Raw genomic sequence first — 17024 nt, 5'->3', positions numbered from 1 at the left:
TCTCTATACAAGGTGTTTAGTTAATATTCCACATATACTTCTCTAGAATTAGCAAGCTTGCTTGCATGACAGATTTAAAGCAATGCCTCCAACCTGGCTCCTATCAGCAAAGGACATCATATTTAGAAATGTTTACACTTTCTCTAGCAAATGGTTCAGAATTCCTGCCGGGCTGAAGATGTTATTTACGAGGGACATAATGGCACAAGGACAAGAATGGAGGGAGGAAGTCAGCAGATGAGAAATTCGTAACATTTCTGCAACATGCAAATGGATGGAGGTGAGCCGCAAGGGGAAGCCAGCTCAGCCACTGATGTACCCATGGAGGATGGTGGAACCCTACAACTCTCATTCTGAGCAGGTGGGCACATGGGGTACAGCAATGCGAAGGGAGGATACCAGGAGCAAGGTTACCCTCACTCTCTGCTCCCACCTGGACTCCCAGTACACCAGTCAGTCGGTAGAGTGCCACCCTCAGCCCCAGGCCAGACTGTCCACCAAGACACACTCACTGGGGAGAACCTCAAGGTGACCACTGTCATCTGAGCTTTGGAGAAGCCCCTCTGCAAGACCCAGGCAGGACTGCTCTTCCCAAGAGCTCATTCTGCTCACAGAGAACACACAGACTTCTTAGATTTAAAACACAGAGAGATAATATTCCCCTGAACAAGTTCTCATAGATATATTGGAGAAAAAAAGTGCTAGTTACTGGAAAAATTGTTCCAAAAGAGCCAGACACTCCAAATTATGTACAAAAATAACGATCAAAGAGGCTACAATCTGACTAGTTTCAGTAAGAAGGGACAGAGTGAAGAGAAGCAGGATTTTAAACACACACACACAATTTTCTCATACTGAAAAAAAATCTGTGATTCCTTAAGTTGAGAGTATTCAACACCAATGAAGTTCCAAAAAGGCACATATTCAGATACACTCATCAGAGATTTGACAATATTGGGAATAATATTAAGTTGTAGAAAATATTCAAGAGAAATAATTTTCATTCTAGGGTTCCATATCAAGCAAACAGCCGTCATGTATGCCTGTCCAGGCTGGCATCTCCTGAGTGCTCTCTTTTAGGAATGTATAAGAGATTAAAGCAAGAGAGACAGAATAAGACCTAAGAGAGCAGGCTTTTTTTTGTGGGGGAAAGAAGATATTTATTTATTTGAGCGGGAGGGAGGGAGAAACAGATGCTCTTAAACGCTGGTTTGCTCTCCAGCAGTCTGCAGCATTGGGGCCGAAGCCAGGAGCTGGGCAGTCAATCCAGGTCTCCCACACGAGTGGCAGGAAACCAGTCACTTGAGCCATCTCCCCTGCCTCATAGGTTCTACTGCGCAGGAATCTGGACTCAGAAGCTGAAGCGAAGATGTGGGTGTGGATGTCTTACCCACGCACTAAAGCATGCTCCCAGGATACTGTAATTCTATCCAGGATGGTGGTATGGACCGTCCACAGGACAGTACCCCAACCTGCCCTGAAGATGGAGGAACCTGGAAGCAAGGGCTTTGGCACACTAAGACTACTAAAGGTTGAAGTCGTGGCCAGAGCTAAAATTGGTGGCTGATGTCTTTAATTAAAAGGAAACAACAGGGGCCTGGTGTCATAGCCTAGTAGCTAAAGTCCTTGCCTTGCATACACTGGGGTCTAATATGGGCAGCAGTTCATGTTCTGGATGCTCCACTTCCCATTCACTTCCCTGTCTGTGGCCTGGGAGGGCAGTCGAGGATGGCCCAAAGCCTAGTCACCCAGCACCAAAATGGGAGACCCAGAAGAGGCTCCTGGCTCCTGGCTTTGGAACAGCTCAGCTCTGGCTATTGTGGCCACTTGGGGAGTGAACCAGCCGATGGAGGATCTTTCTCTGTGTATCTCCTTCTCTCTGTATGTCTGTCTTTCCAATAAAAATAAAATAAATATTGAGAAAAAAAGAAACACCACTTGTGTTTGCAAGGCGTGAGATGGAAGAATACTCTGGAGTCGAGACAGCAGATCTCTGGACACTTGCTTTCCACAGAAATAAAACTTAATTATGAAGTTTTATGGTTTAGTACAACTGTTTTATTATGATTTGCCAAACATCCTAAAATCTTTAGTTGGGCATTTCAAAATAGAGGTCAATTATTTCCATATTTAGAGAGAGAAAAATTATATTAGTCAAACTCAAAGGACATGCGGCATCTCTAATCAAAGTTTATTTTCTTAAGCAGCATTTCAAGTAATAGCTTCAACTGCGTTTAAATAAAATTCTGATCATCATCTCATAGTAATTATTGCATAGGAAGAAAATTATTTATTGCCAGGCCTAACAGACAGTGGCAAACACATTCTGCCAGGCACAGATAACAGTACAGACAGGCAGCTGGGTTTTTTTCAGCATGCATGTTTACGTGTTGAATGTAAATGCATGTAAATACCTCAATTTTAGCATTTTATCATTGTTCTAACACTTTGCCAAGCAATATTCTGTAAATAGTGTCAGGCACTCCGTGATCGGCCTTTCTTCTCGTGTTCATTATTTATCACTCAGCCCTCCAACACCTTGTGGGTACACAGTGAGGTCGTACCTAAAAATCTAGTTAATAAACAAGGCTCTATTTTGTTTTTTAAAAAATCACTAAAATTTTTCTTTCTTTTTGCAGCAATCCTAGTTTATAAGTGTCTAGGGAGAGATTTAAAGGGAGCCCTCCCCCTGTAAAGTTTTTCTAACACCTTGTTTTCCTGTCTGAGCTGAAAGGCAGGAAGAGAGTGGAGCAAAAACCTCCTTGTCCAGTGGGCACTTGGAACACACTGCATTCCTGCACCTTGCTGGCCACTCTACCGAGTCCACTGGAGACATTCAGACAAGTGAAAGATGCCATCCTTGCTACACTGAACTCACTGCAACTCACTGTTGTATCTAACCCAACTCCAAACGGCATTTGTGCAAGCGCTTTGCACCGACAGAAGTGAAGGGAGCTTCTAGCCCTCCATCCTGCTCTCCGCTGCAGAGCCACTGACGGCCTGCTGCCTGCCAAGTCCGTGTCTCCAAGGTGGCCACATCATCAGCGAAGCACCCGTAAGTACCTAGCAGCCAATACTGCAGAAGGTTGGCCATTCAGAGCAGGGTTCAACCCCAACACTGGGCACCGAGAGAGAAGCATGCGCATGTTGCACATGTGCGAAACAAGATGGCCAAGGTGCAGAACCGCACTGGTCACCCCAGGACGTCTGAGCAGTGAGTGACATCAGCCTGCAGTGAGCATCTAGAGCCACATGGTTAGGAAGGCTTCCTGAAGGGACTCCCAGAGTTGGGAAGGGACGAGGGTCTCTGAGGCAGGCAGTGGAAGTGGAAGCACAAGTCTCGAGAAATGGAGGATGTGACAATCTCGAGGTTACTATAGCTGGGTTAGCTATAGCAACACACAGACTCCCATTCTACAAAGCCAAGCGGGTCAGGCTTTCATGGCGCACTCTGACAGGTGGCCATGACTGGGGCTGAAGGCAAACATGACTTCTAAAATTTCTCTGCAGGGCATTCATTTACCTTCCTTTCACGCTTGTCTCAAGCAGTGGAGGCATCTTTGTCTGGACTGGTATCAGCGATCTGATGCCTGAAAAGAAGCCAGCGGAGTCCCGGAGGGCTCAGCCCGGGTGGTCACTAGGACCAGCTCACATCAGCAGTTCCTCCCACACCAAGTGTTCTCAGAGGCAATCCTCCAAATTTCCTCTCTAGAGTGTCCGTCTGACCCAGGGGTTCGCTGTTTGCTGTGTCTACTGCTCAGAAACCTGGACCAGCAACTTCTGAGAACATGTCAACAACATGCTTTGCTTTGGGACAAGTGCAATTCCTAGCTGAAGTCCAGCCAGGCACAATCAGATTCTGCCTGTGGAGTGCCTGAGTTTGGAAGCGAACCACTCCCACTCCTTATCAGTCTGGTGGTCACCCCAGAAAACAGCATTTTCTTCTAAGACTGGAGGTGAAGCAGCTACTGATGCAGAAGACGGGGTCATCACATGGGTACAGACGCGCATTCTTCTGAGCAACAGCAGAGTAAGAGGTGAAGGCACTGTGTGTGTCCCCAGGTACCAGCATCCTTCCTGCAGCACAAGGGTCGGCAGAAAGGCAACCTCCCTGGGAGATGGAAAATGTTTCCAAATGGAACTGACGAAGGAATCTCCGTGTGTTGCCCAGAGGTGAAATTGGGGCCTGTGGGATCTGTCAGGAGTGGAGCTGAAGGGTCCTCGGAATTCATGTTGGAACAAATCCTGAATTTAGTGAAATCCCATTCTTTTTTATTTTGAGAAGTAAATTTTTTTTTTTACTTTCATTCATTCCTTTTCTTTAAAATTCTCTATGATACAGTTTTGTGGATATAAGGATTCCCCCTCCACCTCCCCCTCCTTCCTCTCCATTCTTCCCCCCTTCCTCTGCTATTCCCTGTATTATCACAATAGTATAGTCCTTTAGCCACAGTCACAAATCCAACATCCTGCCATCTATCACGGTATTGTAGGTATAGGCAATGGTAGAAAATTTAGTATTCTATTACCAAGGTATATTTAGCACCTTAATAATCCAATCCTTTGCAAAACACAACGCAGTTGTGCAGAGTATGAGCAGAAGGTGTGAGGCTGCCCTCTGCTCTGCCGGCCTCACACATGCACTGGCAAGGTCTTACTGCCAGGAGTGCCACGTTGCCATGGCACTTACAGCATCCTTTCTCTCTTGGGCAATTCCAACTTATACATAGTCCACAAAACAGAGATGGGTGTGCAGATATAACAGGTAAACTGTCCTTGCCATGAAATGACCCCGGATATTACTGATCGTAATTAATTAATAATTGTGAATAATAATAACCACATGGATAATTATTTTAGTTTTCCTGACTGTCACCCAATGCTCATTTAGTGTTAACTGTGAAAGATTGCTGTTTTCCATAAAAACAACCTCCCCCTTACAGAAAGAAAAAGCAGCTGTAATTTAGCAGAGTGAGGTGTGACAGTCATCTTAAAGAGTGTGAGTTTAGGAAAATATACTGGTGCTGGGTGTCCTGCCCCGGGACTAAGCAAACATCCACGAGCCTCTAGCTTGAGCTGTGTGTCCCGTTCAGCACACAGATTCACAACCCTGTACAAGCACAGCTACAAGGAGACCGCGGAGTTGAGCCAGGTCAGTGGAATCAAGAATAACTAAAGAGTTCTTTTTAAGAGTTAACGTCACAATCCAGTAACCACATACTTGCCTATAAAGCTACTCTGATGACCCAGAAAGTACCACCTACACAGCCCATTAGCACAACCAAGGAGAAAAAGCATTATCTCTGTTGTTAACGCAACAACGAGCAATACCGCACACCTGAAAACAAAGGACAACAGCTAATGGCTAATGTTTCCTCGGATTCTACGAAATGCACCTGCTGAATGCTTTACATCCTCATCCTTTATATTGTCACGTGGCAGGCACAATGATGACTCTCACCAAGCCTCAAAGTACTGCAATCTTGTGATTTCTGAAAAACTCCTTAATATGTAATGATATAAATTGGAAACGTTGGTAGGCATAAATATATTATTCAAGAAATTAACTGTTATGTAAGATCAGCTCTCTCTGCTGGTAACCACATTCTAAATCGCAAAAACCTTTGAACCAATAACTCATTTGTCGTGTAGTTTTGGAAATAGTTACTCAGCTTATTTTCACGATGACCATGGGGTAATACAAGATGCTGAACTCCTCCTAAATCAACTGATAGAGACTGAAATATGAGCATGGAATTTTAGTGAGGGTCACCATTACTGGATTTTAATTATTTAAAATGATCGATATTTATGTGTCACACCTGACATTGTTTTACTCAGTTGTCTACCCATTCAAAAATGCCTCTATTAGTGGCCCTTGGAAAGCTTGGACTGCAACATTTTATTAACACGATCTGCAGCTGCGCCAAGCAATGTGCAGCTTCCCTCAAGCCACCCAGGTAAACAGCCGCCCACCTGTGACCAGCTCCCGGATCTCCAGGTCGGAGGTCTTGCGCAGCAGCCGCACCAGCGCCGGGATTCCGCCACAGTTCTTGAGCGCGATCTTGTTGTCATCGTTGGCCTTCCCGTACACCAAGTTTCTCAGAGCTCCACAGGCACTACGGTGGACTTCGGTCATCCGGTGATCCAACAGGTCCACCAGCAGCTGGATGCCTCCTTGTCTCCGGATCTGAAAGAGCCAAGGACATGGCTTTGGCCTTGGAGAGTAAGGTTTTGCTATCCAGACTAAACATGTTTCTTGCATGAAGTATCTGCAGCCATTAATTGCACTGAACTGAAGTAAGGCACACATAGGGAAAGAACAACAAGCATTCTCCAGGGGTTTTATTGCCTGTACTTGCTTTAATTTCCTACCAATAAAAATTCAAATGTGTTTCTTTCAAGGTACAGAATTTTGGAAAGGTGATTTTAACTTTGTAATGGGTGCCTCAGACAACAAAACAGATGGAAATGCAAAAGGCATTAAACGGTCCTCATTCTTCAGAGTTATCAAACTGAACTGTTGTTTTAAAGAACTACAGGCTAGGGGCCAGTGCGATGGCTTGGCGGGTTAATCCTTGCCTGCAAGAGCCAAGATTGCATCTGAGTGCTGCCTTGTGTCCTGTCTGCTCCACTTCCCCCACAGCTCTGCTGTGGCCTGGGAAAGCAAAAGAGGATGGTTCAAAGCCACGGGACACACTGGGCCTGGCGGCGTGGCCTAGCGGCTAAAAGTCCTCGCCTTGAAAGCCCCGGGATCCCATATGGGCGCTGGTTCTAATCCCGGCAGCTCCACTTCCCATCCAGCTTCCTGCTTGTGGCCTGGGAAGGCAGTCGAGGATGGCCCAATGCATTGGGACCCTGCACCTGCGTGGGAGACCCGGAAGAGGTTCCAGGTTCCCGGCTTCGGATTTGCGCGCACCGGCCCGTTGCGGCTCACTTGGGGAGTGAATCATCGGACAGAAGATCTTCCTCTCTGTCTCTCCTCCTCTGTGTATATCTGGCTGTAATAAAATGAATAAATCTTAAAAAAAAAAAGCCACGGGACACTACACCCATGAGGGAGACCTGGAAGAAGCGCCTGGCTTCAGATCAGCTCAGCTCCAGCCACTGTTGCTATTTGGGGAGTGAACCTGTGGATGGAAGATCTTTCTGTCTCTCCTTCTCCCTGTAAATCTACCTTCACATAAAAATAAATAAAATTTGAAGGCTACAGGATAGATGTGTACAATGCTAAAATTAGGCTGAGCGGGGAAACATTCCAAACACTTTAAAGGAACCCAAAGCTAAAATGAGACATGAGAGAAATGACACAGAGCTTCACCTCAGAGGCCAGGGAGACAGAATACGACAGGCCATGTCATCCTAGGTTTAACTCACATGTTTGGTTAATAACAACAGCAAAAAAACATTAAATTGTAGTGTACCTTCTACCAAAAGAAAATGTTAATTTTTTATAAGTAAATGCAAAAAAACACAAAAAAACCAGCTTTTACAATTAATTTCCACATGTACCTTGCCCTGTCTTTTGATTTGGATACCAATTTTAAAATTTAAACTGGAAACAAAATAGTTCACTAAGACACTGACTACTTCATGGAGTGAACACGAGCAAATCCTCATTGGAATATTTCTGCATTTACATGGGAAAATTGTATGGCTCACTCAGTAATAGCTTCTTAAAATAAGACGTTAGTGTGTCTCTGGGATCGAAGGATTGGTACCTTCTGTAGTTAAGTCTCTTATTCCTGAAAACTCCTTCATCCCACTGACGTGTGGGGGCAGGGTTAGATGCCCTCTACCGCTGCCTTTCTCCTGAGTGTAACTGCTTTGCTTGAGCCACATCACACCCCAATTAGGATTCTCATTTACCCTCACCTGCTATGGAGTCCTTCACACCACTGGACGTAGTCTACCTTTCTTCCTGCTTTTATTGTTATTAGAATGCACATTCTGGGAGGGCAGGTATCTTTGTCTTACTGACAACTCTTAACATTCCTATGACCATTCCCAGCGCAAAACACAAATTCACTAAATATTTACTGAATGAATGAGGACAGCTAATTAACATGTGACTTGCCACTTGCTTCTCAGATGTGCTTTTTGAAGTTGAGTAACATTCCTGCTTGAGAGTGTGTTCCCAAGGACTCCAACATCCCCTCTTGTGCCAGCTTACAAACACAAGGGCCTGCTTCCTGCCCATGGGGTGGGTTTCTGACAATGCAGAGAATGCCCCAGGAATCATTTCCACTCATCAACAAAATAGAAGTAGAAGCTGGAACCCCCATGGAATTCACAGATATGAGGTCCCTCATGTAGAAAACATGAACACGGCTGTGCACGAATGGGGCCAGGCAAGGACTTGGGGACAAAGCCATTCAGCAAGGTGGCAACGTCCAGTGTTATTCGCCCAGTCTGTGAATGGACAAGGACCTGGGAAGGTGGCTCAGGAACCGGGTCAGCTAAACAAAGAACAGAGGAGCCAGGAACAATGTGACCTAACCCACAGCAGCTTCACCCGGGGCTTGGCACCTCTCAGGTGAAATGAAGTCAGTGTCAGTCCGTGAGTGATACGAATTTCATGCTCACAGGCTCCTGATTTCGCCTCAGAAGGGATATCCTGTTTGTAAAAGGTTGAACTATGGATGCTATGCTTCTGTTTGTTGGTATTTTGTGATTATTTCTATGATTTGCAAATTTTCTGGGTTTAATATTTTGGATAATGATCAGGTCAGTAAAATAGATGAAATAAAAACAGACTAATACTCTATTCTTATAGTTAATCTTAACAGTCACAATAAAAGCAGATGGTGTACTAAATCTGCTTATTGGTTTATTCATCTATCAGAAGTCTCCAGAACTATGAGTGTTCTTCTCGCACTTCTTCTGGAACTTATCTTCTAACTCCATTTTCCCACAAACTTTCTGAAGTGCTGTTGTGTTATCTGTGTTTTATGCATATATATATATATTAGCTATACTGGATATTAAAATTAATACTCCTAAGATGACAAAATATTTCCCAATCACATGACCAAACAAATTAAGCTATTAAAATGTTATTTCAACTCATTAAAAGGGAGAATGAATTTTAAATGAATGCAATATAAATTTTTAATGACATAACGAGAACACAATGTTTGCAGCATGACCCTAATCAATGCTCTATACTCAGCTTATAATGAGCCTTTAAGTTCTCTTCATCTACTTGGAGAAACACAAGTAAGACAGTAAGCTTTTTCTTCTGTTTTTTTTGAGGGGATCACCAGTCCACCTACATAAAAATACATTTTGGGGAGAATGGTTGAATTTCGTTTAAGAATGTGAGAATTTCACTTCTCTTCTCTGAGGCCAAACCCTAGTCAGAGCCAATACTCAGAAACTCATGTATGAGAAAGGAGATGGCCGGATCCCTGCTACTGCCCTCTCTCTTGCCACCTGCCTCTCCCGACAGGACCAGGGGGAAACTGGGGTGGGCAGTAAGTCCTCCCCCGGGTGCTGGGGAGGGGTCCCAAGGCTGTTCTTTCATTCCCCGCAGCTTCACTCTCCCCCATTTCCTGCACCCAGCTCTCCCAGGTCTCCCTTTATATAATCTTATGAAGTCTGCAGACATTTAAACAGGAAGCGCCACCTTCTGAAGAGCTATGATGGGACACCGTCATCACTGAGACGGCATCATTACCTCCTCTCCCACTACACAGCGAGTGATGTACATCCCACTGATGCCACTGCTCCTGCCTGTGACAGCTCCACTTCCTGGGCTAAGTCCCCGACCTTCCTTCCACTGTCCTTGCACGTTGGCTCATCCTCTCACCTTGCTTCCTTCATCATCCTGAAGCACTGAAATTCAGTACTATTCAATCAAGCAAATGCAAGCTAATATGTCATATCTATACATAACAATAAGATACAATACACTCGAAGAATCTGCCACAGTAAAAGTACATATCTAACAGAAGAACAGGAAAGGTGTGGCTGGATGTAACACGCAGTTTCTCTCTCTCTCAGCTGTTTTTCAACAGTCTTCAGTGTTAAGAGTGTTTTAGGTTCACAGTAAAACTGGGTAGGAATGCACAGAGCTCACATCTACTCCCAGGGCCCATACAGGCACAGACAGCTGCTCCCATTAGCAATATTCTGTTCCCTAGTGGCACATTGTCACAGTGGATTAATCTGCATTGATACATCATTATTACTCAGCCCAGAGGGTTCCACAGGCACAAGTAGGGCTCATTCTTGATGCTGTACATGTTTTTTTTTAAAAGACTTATTTTTATTGCAAAGTCACACATACAGAGAGGAGGAGAGATGGAGAGGAAGATCTTTCATCCAATGATTCACTCCCCAAGTGACTGTAACAGCCGGTGCTGCGCTGATCTGAAGTCAGGAGCCAGGAACTTCCTCTAGGTCTCCCACACGGGTGCAGGGTCCCAAGGCTTTGGGCCGTCATTGACTGCTTTCCCAGGCCACAAGCAGGGAGCTGGGTGAGAAGCAGGGCTGCTGAGATTAGAACCAGTGCCCATATGGGATCTCAGTGCGTTTAAGGAGAGGACTTCAGCCACTATGCCACTGCACCAGGCCCCCTGTACACTTTTTTTTTTTTAAGTATTACTGCTTCTTTGCTTACTTATTTGAAACTCAGAATTACAGGGATGGAAGAGAGAGAGAGACAGACAGACAGAGAAACAATCTTTTATGTGCTGATTCACTCTGCAGATGGCTGCACTAGCTGAGGCTGGGCAGGCTAAAACCAGGAGCCAGGAGCTTCTTCCAGGACTCTAATGTGCATGACAGGAGTCCCAGTACCTGTAGCACCCACTGCGTCTCCCAGGAGCTGGATCAGAAATGGAGCAGCCAGAACTTGAACTGCCATCCATATTAAGATTCTATCATTTACAAGCAATGACTTCACGTCCTACGTCACAATGCTTGCCCCATATGCTGTAATTTAAAGACCCTTGGGAATTGAATAACGCATGTGTCTACTAATAGAGTATCACAGGTTAGTTCCAATGCCCTAAACATCTCCAGGCTCCTGCCTCTTCTCCCTCCCAACAGCAGGCAAACACTGTTTTCCATGCTTTTTGCTTTTTCTAAAATCTCAGCTAGTTGGAATCCTACAGGATGCAGGCCTTGCCAGGTTGGCTTCTTTCTCTTAGTAAGGTGTATGTAAGTTTCCTTCAAGTCCCTTTATGGTTGGAGAGCTCATTTATTTTTAACATATTTCAACGTTTAGATTGACAAGCTTATTTATCACTTGTCCTACTAAAGGATTTGGGTTACTACCAAGTTTCCTCAACTATGCCTGCAGCTGCTATCAGCACTGACATAAATTTTTGTATGCACAAATATCCATATCTCACTATTATGTAACAGTCTATATGCTACTAACCATATACACACCACAGGTACATGGTACTACAGTATTTTGTTTCAAATATTTACAAAAATTCAACTTTCAATGTCCAAAAATTCACCTATAGATACAGCTGATTATAAAGAAACATCCTGGATCTGGTGCAGTCACTCAACTGGCTAATGCTCTACCTCCAATCACAGCATTCCACAGGGATGCCGGCTCGTGTCCTGGCTGCTCTGGCTGTCACCTGCCTTTCTGTGCAGGTGACCTAGAAAAGCAGCAGAGGATGGTTCAAGTACTTGGGACCATGTACCCATGAGGGAGGCCTCGAGAAAGATCCCGGCTTCAGATTAGTTCAGCTCTGGCCATTGTGGCCATTTGGGGAGTAAACCAGCAGACAGAAAATCTTTCTCTCTGTCTCTCCTCCTATAAATCTTTTTCCAATGAAAATAACTTTTTAAAAAGTGCCTAACTTAGTGATTTCACTATACTCTCCAATTACTAAATGTGATTAAAGCATTTAGTCATATTGGCTATTACATATTAATGGGTCTGGTTCGCAAACTAAGAGAAATAGATACACTTATTCAATATCCCTTATTCATATTTATAAAATATATAACCTTGGAGCCTGGCACGGTAACCTAGCGGCTAAAGACCTCGTGTTGCATGCAGCAGGATCCTATATTGGCACCGGTTTGTGTCCCGTGGCCTCGCTTCCCATCCAGTTCCCTGCTTGTGGCCTGGGAAAGCAGTCGAGGACGGCCCAAAGCCTTGGGACTCTACACCCGCGTGGGAGACCCAGAAGAAGCTCCTGGCTTCTGGCTTTGTATTGGCTCAGTTCTGGCTATTGTAGCCACTTGGGGAGTAAAACATTGAATGGAAGATCTCTCTCTCTGTCTCTCCTCCTCTCTGTATATCTGACTTTCCAATAAAAATAAATAAATCTTTAAAAAATAATCTTGGTTTGAAAGGTACTAGAAGAGACAAAGTTTGTGGCTTGGAAACTAGCGGCTTTGTGAAAGGATACCAATTTTACTTCTCAGCTGTAATGTAGATACTACAAAGTTATCAGTTTGTGGAATTCATACTTTACTTCAATGCATTACATCCTTCACCCTTATTGAAAGACAGCTGAACAGCCAGTGTTTCCATAAAATATGAATTAAAGTGCATCCATGCAATGGCCTTTGAGTAACAAAAGCAGAACTCATACAAAGTATTTTTAGTTTTGTAATGGCTACCACAGTTCCCCTTAGAATTTCGTAATAGGATCTCTTTTCTCCAAGCAGTAAGTGAATAAAAATGAGTTATGTTTCTTCATAAGCTACGTTTTCAGGAGTGGGAATGCCGTATTGCTGAGAACGCTGCAGTTAGGAGTGGAGACCCTAGGTTCAGCTCCTGGCTCCTCCTCTTCAAATCTGGGTTCCCTCCAGCACTACTTCAATATCTATAAAACACCAAGACAAGGGTAACTTCAGAATTCAATGTGAATTGCTTAACACAGTGCTCCACAGAGATTATCTGTCAAAGAACTGCTCACTACATCAACTTGTTAAAGGATATTCTTAATTGACTTATTGCCTGGTTAATGTATGAATTGCTTTAATCATATGCAGATACAGGACATGGGAAAAAACACGACTCCGAGTTACAGCTTCATAAATCTGCTTTAGTGTGTGAAGTCTATTATCTAATAGATCACAGAATCTCATCTCCTGTGTAACTAACAAGATTAACTAGGGGATATGTTTACTCCAAGGAGAACTGGATGCATTCTATTGGCCACTTACAGAAATAATTCAAAGTGCAATGCTAATGAGAGATTTTGCCAGATGTATTTCCGATGCAAGTACAAAGAATTTGCTAAGCTGTATCTTTCAATAGAGGATACCTCTTGATGGGACAGCTTAAGTGGCAAGGCAGCCAATGAAAAGCAAAATAATTTTGAGGTGACACTAGTTCCTGAAAAAAAGGAAATATTTTGTGAAATACACAGAGAATTATTAGGCAGCAAGGGAGGAAGAGTTCTTTTTATTTTATTCACAATGTAGCTTCAACCATCCCCTCCTCCCCCACCTGCAGTGAGCAGGACAGTGTTTATTAAAGATGAAACGTCCTGCCACAGCAATTAGGATGGGCTCCAAAGTAGGGAATCTGCACATACAGTTAAGGTGGAGTCTTGAAAGCATTTAAGCACAATCGTTTTAAAATAAAACAGCAGCTAACAATCCATTAGCAGGAAGGGACACAAAACTCGAAGGCTGAATTTTAATCCTATCTATTTTGTACAAAATAAAAAGCCATCAGAGGGGTGGGTATGACAGGTAACTTTTTCCTTCTATTCTCAAAGGCTGACCGCTTAGAAGGGTGGAATTCTTAGAAGGGTGCTATTCTTGTGATAAGACCGGAAAAGCAAAGAAACAGAGAACTCGCATTCCGCTGGGGACCTAACTGCCTATCAGTTGCCATTCTCATGGTAACGGGATCAGCACTTTGAGGCAAGCATCATGCACACTGTTAAAAGGACACCCACCTTCTCATTTCACCATGGACCTGCTCTATCTGCCTATTAGGGCATCTCTGTTGTCCTTCCCCGGAAGAGTGGGCCCTAACTGCCAGTTCCTTCTAACAAACACCCGAGGAAGGGAAAGAAGCAGCAGGTGACAGGACTGCTAGCTAACACACTCATTCAGAAGCTCCTCCTTCCTGCATATTTCCCGGGTTCCTCTCCTGGGCCCTAAGGTAGCAGGTGACGGTTTGGTCTCAGCAAATTCTCTGGCTTTGGAACTCTGTTTTTCTCCCTGCCTACCTCAAAAGCAAACATGACAGCCCATTAAAAACTTACAAGAAAGGATAAAGACGTGCACAAATGCAGCTTTATTGTTATTTCATTTGTTTAGTCATCCTTTCTAATTGTCCCCACAGTTTCTAGAACCTTTTACCCCATACAAATTTTAGATCCCACTCCTACCCCGCTTGGGCATGTTTGCTGCTGGCACGGGAGTCAGAAGGGACCAGCATGGAGGCAGCTGCATGACCACACAGCAGAAGGAGCACCTGCAAGGGGCAAGTCGGGCCCTTCGCCTTTTTACACTGTCTTGCATTTAAGTGAAGTAACTGATTTTGCACTTAGTATTGATAAAAAGTTTTCTTCATTGCCCTGGTTAAAAGAAAACTGTTTCTCATGAAAATCTCTGAACTTGTCACTTTCACGCAGTTTGAACACTCAAGTTCCAATCACCTTTACGGTTCCATTACTTAAGTAGATTGAGGGAAAAAAAAACATGGATCATATTGCATCCAGTGATGCATTCTACATGACACTTGGAGGGGGACAATGCACCTGTGCCACTAGAAGTAAATTGCGCATAAGGCCCGCCCATTCCCTTCTTGCTAACTTTGATCACAAACAGTGACATTTTCTAGACAATCACCCAGTGCGGGAGTGAGCCGCAGTCACGGGGAAGTGGATGAACAGCTCCCAGCCCAGCTCCCCATGGAAAATCCTGATGCCTGCAAATGAGGCAGCAAGGCATGAAGGTCAAAGGCAACGCAAAGCTGGCCTTCCGCGGGCTAGGAGTGGACGGCTCATGTGTTCCTCAGTGCTCGGAATCCCAGTGACCAGCTCCAGCCTGGCTCTTCCCGGCCACCCAGGAAAGCAGCCCTACCCCTTTTTGGAAATTTTTTTTAAATTCATAAGCTTTATCTTAAGACTGGTAGACACAACATATAAACTATTTACTCTTAGTATGATAGCTGCAGTTACTAACAGCAGCACAGTAAAAATGAATATTAGCAAACACCAATATTCTTGCCATGGAATTATCCTAGTCACCTTCTAATAGCAGATTCTAGAAAGAAATGAGAAGTTCATTTGCAAGAAATGAAAAGTCCATTTTTTTATTGAAAGTACTTAAAAAAATTCTGACATTCACCAACAATGCTGCAATTAAAATAGCCGCTTTTTTGAACACAGCCCTTAACTTACTCTAATTTTCTTAAAAGATTTGTCCTGTAGAGATAATGAACTTCAAATAGATTCTTCAGACCAGGATTCCGGCTGTAAAAGCACGTCTTATACATAGTAAGCTTGGAGTCATCTTTCCAGTTAAAGCCAAAACACTTTTGTATAAGGAACGCTTTAACCATCACTTCCTGTGCATCTTGTTTCTTACTGTGATTCCTTCTCCAAAGACATCACTTGAGACACATGATCTAGATGAGCCTGATGGTTTCTATCACCTGGTGGGAGTTTGGCATTGTCCTTGGAGATGGCGAACCCAAAGGTCACAACATGATGACAAGCTGGCTCCACTAAGCCTCCCTTTCTGCCTCTATTTCCATATTTAGATACGGTATGACACTAAAATCTCACGGCCCTCCCTAAGTTACAAAGTGTTGATAAATTCAGTCATGCCAGGGTCTTGACTACCCTGAATCATTGTTTTCCTTGAATAATTCCAACAGCAACTCACACAAGCAAAACACGTGTGTGTGCGCGCTTTCTCCTCCCTAGAACACATTCCTAGGTTCAAAACCTGTCTGCACTTTCTTTTTAAATCACTGTCATGTGCAAGCAGATATATATACTGTCTCTTCCAGTAGGAAATTCAGTCTGTTGAACATGTCAGAACACCACTTACATGGCCTCATGTCACTTGAGTCATTAATATCAATGACAGCCACTATTGACGAAGCCTCAAATGTCTGGTTTCCTAGAGGCAGACAGCACATAGACTGTAGGATCTCCTCTGGGCAGTAGGGGGAGCCGTCCTCTCTACCCCTCTGAGCGTGAACCTTCGGTCTTCTTGCAGGCATGACTGGACAGCCCCTGGACAGCCCCTGGACAGCCCCGTCCTATGAGGCTGACCTTGGAAAGGTCCCTCATTTGGGGCCGGATTAGCTCCTTTGTCTGAACTCCACATTGAGCGCCTGCCTTTGGTTTTGGTTTTATTAGCCTATATAAATATTTGCTTTATAATTATATGAGCAAATTGCCTACTTTTAAACTTGATTCATAGAAAAACCTGCAACAACTATGGTACTTGTGAAAGTTAATACTGGAATGATGTTCATTTGAAATATAAAATAAAGTGAAGTGAGGACAACAGTTAATTACCTGATTATTTACCTGTCTTTTTAATAGGTGTGATAGATAATATAATAAGACTTAGAACATTACAATATGGAAGGAACCAACTGAACAGAAAGAAGCAATAATTGCCAAAATCAACTGGAAATTTTCGGAGTCAGTGTGAGAATTCAACCTTAAAATTTAAAATCTGAAAACTTTCTTCCGTGTATTACAGTTTTTTAATATAACAAAAAACGATCAGTAAGGATTTTTTCATTGAAAAATAATCCACTCAAAAAAGCCACATGGGTCTATTAACCACGTAAGGAATAAACATGAGACTGGAGGGTTTTAGTATGAGCAAAGTTGCATATGTACTGAGGTAAATAAAAGAAGATATGGGGGCCCAGTGCTGTAGCCTAGTGGCTAAAGTCCTTGCCTTGAACACACTGGGATCCCATATGGGCGCAGGTTCTAATCCCAGCAGTCCCTCTTCCCATTTAGCTCCCTGCTGTGGCCTAGGAAATCAGTTGAGAATGGCCCAAAGCCTTGGGATCCTGCACCTGCATGGTGCAGATACCCAGAAGAAGC

The 17024-nt window shown here is 43.8% G+C and overlaps 1 protein-coding gene across 3 annotated transcripts in view; it reads right to left on the bottom strand.

The window, feature by feature from the left end:
• Window positions 1–17024, bottom strand: part of CTNND2 (catenin delta 2) — a 702327-nt gene that overhangs the window by 172305 nt on the left and 512998 nt on the right. For all 3 annotated transcript variants that reach the window (XM_058680080.1, XM_058680081.1, XM_058680082.1), the window contains one exon: window positions 5977–6190. In XM_058680080.1, the coding sequence (XP_058536063.1) occupies window positions 5977–6190 (214 nt within the window). The remainder of the gene's footprint in view (window positions 1–5976; window positions 6191–17024) is intronic.

The sequence above is a fragment of the Ochotona princeps genome, chromosome 23 (assembly GCF_030435755.1).
Source record: "Ochotona princeps isolate mOchPri1 chromosome 23, mOchPri1.hap1, whole genome shotgun sequence".
Taxonomy (NCBI): Eukaryota; Metazoa; Chordata; class Mammalia; order Lagomorpha; family Ochotonidae; genus Ochotona; species Ochotona princeps.
This window is presented reverse-complemented; position numbering and strand designations above follow the sequence as displayed.